This window comes from Centruroides sculpturatus, unplaced genomic scaffold (genome assembly GCF_000671375.1).
Source record: "Centruroides sculpturatus isolate CEXI.00-Female unplaced genomic scaffold, Cexi_2.0 scaffold1165, whole genome shotgun sequence".
Lineage (NCBI taxonomy): Eukaryota > Metazoa > Arthropoda > Arachnida > Scorpiones > Buthidae > Centruroides > Centruroides sculpturatus.
Genome location: NW_019385337.1, coordinates 268,256 through 276,049, shown reverse-complemented (window position 1 = coordinate 276,049; position 7,794 = coordinate 268,256). Strand labels below are relative to the sequence as shown.

Sequence of the window (7,794 nt, the reverse complement as noted above, 5' to 3'; positions counted from 1 at the left end):
AGGGATAAACAAATACAGGACTTTTTTTAAATTTTAATGAATAACAGTTTTGACAAAAATAACCCAGGGGCAAAATCGAATACTTTTAAGAATCGAGTTCTGGAGAACAAGCAGCGAATGTCATTCGTTGAAAATAATAAGGTAACACAATATAGCTACACAGACTACGGAATGGTTAGTAGCTAATTGTCGTGTATTTGAAAACAAGTTAATTAACACATTGATAATCAAAGAGATTGAAGTGAACGATTAATTAGAGCAACGTTTCTCAACCTTTTTAAGCCCAAAGATCAGTAAAATGTCTGAAAAAGTTTTCCGGATGTAGGCCTAATTTTTAACCTATGTGAATATTACCAACATATATACTATGCCATTTATAACATAATAAATCTAAAAACCTGTTTTGAATACATATGGAAACAATAGTTTACTTCCAGTTAATTAAATTGGAAGTAAACTATTAAAAGTGAATCATGATTGAACAAAATCTTAATCTTTATTGTTTCATCTTATTGAACCTGTCCCATCATCGCGGGTCATAGGTTGAGAATCGTTGAAATAGATAGAGAGTTAAAATACCTTAAAAATCACAATCGCAGAATAATTTGGTCTATGTATTTCTGAAATGCAATTAGAATTTCCGACAACAGAGTGAAATACTAGCTTTTGTTACTCGAATTGGCTTGTTCGTTGTCGTTATCGAATTGGATAAGGACCGCATCCGAGAAATATTCGAACACCTAGAACAAGTTCTCTAATTAATAACTATTAATAAAATTAAATAACTAAAATTAATAAGTATTCGATTGCAACAAGTTCTTGTTGCAATCGAATACTTATTAATTTTTGTATTTAAATAATACCATCTAGATGAATCACTTTGAATTAATACGGATTAAACCTAATAAATTATGTAATAATGACATTATTATAAAATGAAGTATCTGTGATATTTATCTGGTACAGTTTAAAAATAAAAAAAAAGTGCTAAAACCTGTTCAAAACGAAAAAACAATTCCCGCTTACAGAGATTTTTCTCTATAATATTTTTAGCTTATACAAACAATTTAAATATTTATATTTAAATTGCATCAATCACTTAAAACCTTTTAAATAACTTATTGATTTGCATATTCGGATCGATTATTCATAATAGAATAATGTCTGACACATATAATTGAAAAAATATATTTTAAATAAAGTAATACGATTTGCAATATATTCAAAAGCAGTATNAGACACATAAAGGGAATCGATAATGTTCCAGCTGATGCTCTCTCCCGTATTGAATCAATTAGTAGCCCATCTATAGATTATAGCAAAATTGCAAAAGACCAACAGCAAGATCCTGAGCTCCAGTCTCTCCTGACTTCAAGTGACTCATCACTTGTACTTAAGAAGTTTAAACTTCCTGATAGTGATGTCGAAATTTACTGTGATGTATCGACAGGTCGCATTCGTCCATACATTCCACCTAATTATCGTCGCACTGCTTTCAACACTGTCCATAACCTGTCCCATCCAGGTGTAAGGGGCTCAACCAGATTGGTGAAAGCAAAATTTGTTTGGTATATTTAAATTCTTAATAGTATACAAATGATTGTGAAATTTGATACAAAGTTGTGTAATATATTATTTAATCCAACTCCGGAAATTTCAATTCTAGTTTTCAAGGAGATTAAAAAAACGGATAAAGAAATATGAAAGAAGTAAATATAAAAAAAAAATTTCTTATCTATGAAAATACTGTCCGTAGACACTGAATCTTATCATAAAATTATCGCATTAAACATTCATAAATTAATTTACAGCTTCCTTAAAAATTTTTAAATTGAAGTTTTATTAATTTTAAATCAATTTTTTAAAATTGGATGTTTTCTTTTCTGAAATTTTTTTCTTATAAAGAATCATTTCTTATATAGATTCTATAAATTAATTTAAAAAGTGTTTAATATGATAATTTTGTTACAATATGCAAAAAGAAGTATTGGTAGATTATTATTATTATCATGAAGAATATGGAGTTAAACACTCATTATTCGTTTTTAATTTTATCATGAAACGTAAAATACATAAGAAGAACATTATTATTATGAATGATCAATATAAAGATTTCGAATGAAATGTGATTTCTCAACTGCCACGAATATAACTTGTGTGTATATGTAACTACGTGAGTGAGTATGTTCGTGTATTACAGTGCTTGCCCGCGTGTGTCACCAATGTATCCTTCGTAAGGAAAAAAAGTTTGGTCTATGAAAGCGATTTTGGTATCAAAAATTCGTTACCTTCACGCAATGACATTTATTGATTTTTCAGAATGATTCAATACCGGAACATAGAAATTAGAGTAGCTTATGTGTTTATGTCTATTTACAAGTCATTTAATGTGATAAAATGAAGGTATACTTGAAATAAAAAATAATAGTAACAATTATTTTATTGATTTTGTAGGCATTTACAGTTGAATAAATAAATTTTGAATGTGATGTCACAGTAAAAAGCTTATTTGAAAGTTTGCTAAATTTCAATCAAGTTCGAAATGATGAACTTTATATACGATTTATTATGAAAAACGGGAAAAATAGTTAAAAATTTCGAAAAAATATTAAAACTAAAATGCTTTAAGATTATTGGATAAAATCTTCTCACTCCTATTGGCCACATTTGATTTTATCTTTCCCGCTCTAAGAACATGTGAGTTCATTAACTGATCGAGTGCGATGATGAATCATCGAATGTAACTATCACTAGAATTGAATATAACTGATCATATTTGTCTTTAATTACAAAAAATACATTTATAAATGATACTTCATAAAAATGTAATCGGGAATAATTTAATTAATGAATAAATATACGGTACTAAATTTATGTCCATCAATAGAAACAAAGAAAAAATCAAAAAAGCGTTTTGTTTATAAATAATTTCAATCAATCATTTGAAATATAAGTGTAAATAATTTTAATATATTTTTTAAATTTATATTTAACAGTTAAAAGATCAGAAATTATAACACAAAATAAAAACATTACGTATTTAAATTACGAAAAAATTAGAAATTGTACGATTTTCAATGTTTTTAAATTGTCTTAATTTATTCTACAATATTATTTTAAAAATAAATGGCTTAAAATATTAATAAATATATCTATGTACTGTACGTATACAATTTAAATATTTTACTACTCTATCAAGTTCTTTTAAATTTCTGTAATAACTTATGAAGAAAATTCATGAATTGTTAACGAAGTTCCGCTTATTTCTTAGGTTATTGAAGGAATAAATTTCATTTTTTAAACTTATTATTTGATTAAGATTACATAACATTTACACACGCAACACATCAAAGTGACTAACATGCCCTCAAAATATTGAGAATTTTATTGATTATATGTATTATTTACTTTTAATTCATTGCACATTAGGAAATTTATGAATATAATCAAACGAATTATAAGAAGAATTAAAAGAATTTCAAATACCGAACTGAAATCAATGAAGTGTAATAAATGAAGTACGAAGACATAACTTCCAGTTGTCATTCTACTTTCTGCACACGTGTCCAACGAAAAAGTATCCTTTTATAATACACATCCGCCAAATCTGCTCGCCGTCACGTGATGCTAACGGTGCAATAGCGATCGAGTCACGTGAACGCAACCGACCAGTAATCGTACAGTGGGCGCGTGACAAGTATTAGGTAGAAGATGGCGTCTGGAAGTGTTGTTGATGCTAAACGAAACTTAATGGATATTGTGACTTTTAATATTCCCGGACATGATTGTTGTCGAATGACAGTAAGCGAGGTAAGAAATTTATCAAAGTTATCGAATATAATATATATGTATTAAGTAGATGCTTTTGTTATTATTATTTCCATTGTATTTAAGTGGTAGTGAATAGGCTTACCAGTCGAGAAGTTTGGAGGGGAAATAAATTCGATAAAAAGAAGCGATTAATTCATCATTTTTAATTGTAATTAAGTTGTTTAATGCTGTTTTTTTTTCTCACTTTCATTCGTTTTAGTGTTTTATATCGATGTTTTTCAGTTTTATTTATGTGTATATATATTTATTTACACATACTAAAACTTATATTTACCAACATTATAAAAGCATTATTTATGTATTTCAAATGGGTATAATTTACAGAAATTAATGCTTAATTAATATTTTTATAAAGTTTATATGCATCTTAAATATTTAGATTCTTCTTTTCACATTATTTAATTTCATTTTTAATAATTAAAATTTATGCTTGTTTAATTATTATTAATTTTTTAAAATATTTATTATTGCATTTGCTATAACTGTTAAAATAATTTACATTTTTACACAATAAATAAGTAAATTTTAAAATAATTTTTTACATCCAAAAGGGTGATTTATTATATTTTATAATTTTGATATTGACGTTACTTTGTGTTGTTTGTTGATGGCATTAAGATGCAAAAATATCTCTTTTTTGTTAGAAAAATTTAAATAATGTGCTTTAATGGAGATTATTTTGCAGTGCAATTAGATTGGATCTCTTATTTGAGACTATCCGTGTCATTGCCATTACCATCTTTTTCTGGGATGTAAAGTTATATTTTCTATAATGTAACAATTGTTTATATAGTTACATAATTTCTATTACATACTTTAACATTTATAATTATAATTCATTTTAATAATCTCAAGTACTGTGATTTCTGTTACGGTTTACTTAATCTGTTTATCTACATTTCATATGCATGAAACAAATGTACTATCATTTTTTATGGTGATTTTTAATTTGAGAGATAAATCACTATATGCATCAATTAATTTTGGTGAAAAATATTTTTTCAGTTTACTGTGTTAAAACAATGAACTTTATAAAAAGGTTAGGCCTAACGAAACTGGAAAGATTGACCTAAAATTATTTACTATAGGAGAGAGATCTACATGTGGAAATATAATAAAAAAAACTTGTTTAGTTATGCCAAATATCAAACTAGTTATATGTAATAAAAAGCAAATTATATAATTATTAATTATGCTAGTCAATTAAATAAAATTTTTTCATAGAGCACATTTGAACATCCCTAATATTAAAAGATATTTGAAGTAATGAATAATAATAATTGATTTACTTACTATTTCATGTTGTAATGATTGAAAAATACCCAGTTAATAATGTTGCCAAGAAGTAATACTTGAATTTTTCTTCTTCTTGTGAAACAGTATTACAGACTTTATATATATATATTTAATAAATTATAATGATTTATATAAAGTGTAATGGATAAATAACAATTTTTCTGACAGTGTATTTACATTGTTTTTAGAAATTAATTTGTAAAATTTTCAAAATTTGCATTGAAACAATTTGGCAATGGCAAATTCTGTGATTCTGGATCAAGTCAATGCAATACAGTGAAATGCAGCAATGTACTACAACCAAGCAAACAGATGATGCACTTATGACTTGAGATAGTAGCAAATTAAGTGTATGAAAGTTTTTTTAACATGCTTGTGAACTTTGTGTTGACAAGAAAAGGAATTTAATTTCTTTTGAAGGCCTTTAAGTAAATAAACAGAGTCATGATTTTTTAGGGAGCTTAAAAGAATACAGCTTTACAAACTGTATTTTGAAAAACTCTAGATGCAAAGTTAAGATGTATTAGTGGATCATATAATTCCTTCTGTAGAAATACCTATGCAATACTTAAGTTTTGTATGTAGGCTACTGCATAATTAAGGTGCAAATGCACAACAAATTAAAATAGCAGATTGCAAAAGTCATCTGGCAAGATGACTTGTATGAGCCCTTCTATGGAATATCTAGCTTAAATTTTGTTAAAAATAAGGCTAAATTTCTTACTGGATTACATACTACATCTAGTAATGGGACTTACAGAATCCAGCACCAGTTGTCTATGACGTGCTTGCATCAGTATGTAGTAGAGCAGGGCCCTTAGTCTTAAGTTTTTCGTGTTACAACTCCCAATGTGTTGAACGTGTCATGTGGTACCATCTCACACTCTGATGTCAAATTGGTAGTCTCAAGTTATAACTCACGTGCTTTCCCATCTCACCATGTGAGTTCCTACTCACTTTGAGTTGAGCATGCGAGATCTCTACACGAAAGTGAAAATGGCTGACGGATATGCTATTCTGATCGCAATCGAAGCATTAGAAAAAGCTGAAAGACTTTGTTTAAGAAGGAAATGAATTTTTCAACCATGAGTAAATGCCATTTCTTTTCATGTCAAGCCAGCACTAATATAAAAATTTTAATTCATAATTGATAAAATTATACAGAGAATTTTTTCCAAAAATAAAAGTATCTAATTCATTGAAAAAGAGAATTAAAATGATAGTAAATTATATGTTTAAATTATTAAGAGCATAAACACTATATTAAGATTATTTACTAAGTGTTAAGTTCATTGAACAATTTAAGAAATAGATCAAAGAAAACTACACGAAGAAAGGATTAAATTACAATACATTTTACCATTCCACAATGGATTTTTTAGCTCCAACACACACATTTAATTCTTCAATTAATTCTTTCCACAAATCGTCTTTTTCTTGTAAACACATTGTCAAATTTTCCACTGTTCATTTTATTAATATTTTCTATATATGTTTCTAATATTTTTTTTTTTGTTCTTTGCTTATTTTTTTAAAATAAAACATTGGAGGTTTCCATTTTGTTTCTGCCTACTATATTGCTATAAGACCAAACTAACTGTAGCACATGTAAATTAATTCACGTTGATTTGTTTATAACTTGTTACAGTTAACTTGATTGGTCAAATCGTTATTGTTGTAAATCCAGATGCATTGTAAATAATCCCATCATGCTTAATGACATATGTAAACAAGTGAGTATGGTGTATTTCCACTCACCTTTCGAGTTTGCTTGATGGGTCTAACTCTAGACTATGTGAGTCATGGTAATATGCGTGAGTTCAATGGAAAAATAAAGAAAACCAATATACTTATTTACCAATACACAAACACGATTGCTTCAGCAAGCTCTTAGAAACTTCATTACAGAGTGCTCTGAGATACAAAGTTGCAAAAAGTTGCCAAATTTTTTATTTCACTGATTTTCCTAAAATTTATATTACAGTCAAATGCAAAAATCAGATTGGACCATTTTGGCATTTTTACTTACACTTATTTTAATATTTTCTACATAGTAAGTTCATCTACAATCTATGATATTTCTGTATAAATAATTACAGTAATACCCCAACTTACGCGAACCCGGAGTTATGCAATTTTCAAATCTCGTCAATTCGTCTTTTGTTTGAGCGTCACGCAACCCTTGATTACTCACTTCCCCACACTATTGTTCAGCTTACGTGTTCTGATGTGTGATGTTATTTTGTGTTATTTATTTCTGTGTTTGTTATATCTACGGAGACTTGAGAGACTCTATCATGTCATCTGAACAAAGTAGAACTGATTCTTCTGCATCAAACAAGAAAAGAAAAGCTAGCACTTTAACTATCTTTCAAAAACTAAGGTAACAAATACAGTGGTACCTCAGGATACGAATGCCCCAGCTTATGAAATTTTCAGGATACGACATGAAATTCGAACATATTTTTGCTCCACAATACGAACAGAAACTCACCATACGATGTTACATTAGTTTGCAGCACCATTTTTATTCGCTTCTGTTCATTGGTCTTAGTCCACGTGTTTGCTTCATCATGGAAGGATCTTGTTCGATAAAGGAAATCTTGAGGTATTATCAGAAAGTGACTGATTTTATTGAAAAGAAACATCGCCCCATAATATTACTAG

The 7,794-nt window shown here is 27.9% G+C and overlaps 1 protein-coding gene across 1 annotated transcript in view; it reads left to right on the top strand.

The window, feature by feature from the left end:
• The first annotated feature begins 3,420 nt into the window (after positions 1–3,420).
• The window catches only part of LOC111637822, a 35,369-nt gene continuing 30,995 nt past the window's right edge, over positions 3,421–7,794 (top strand). The window contains exon 1 of the mRNA XM_023383394.1: positions 3,421–3,810. Within this exon, the coding sequence (XP_023239162.1) occupies positions 3,712–3,810 (99 nt within the window). The 5' untranslated portion in view covers positions 3,421–3,711. The remainder of the gene's footprint in view (positions 3,811–7,794) is intronic.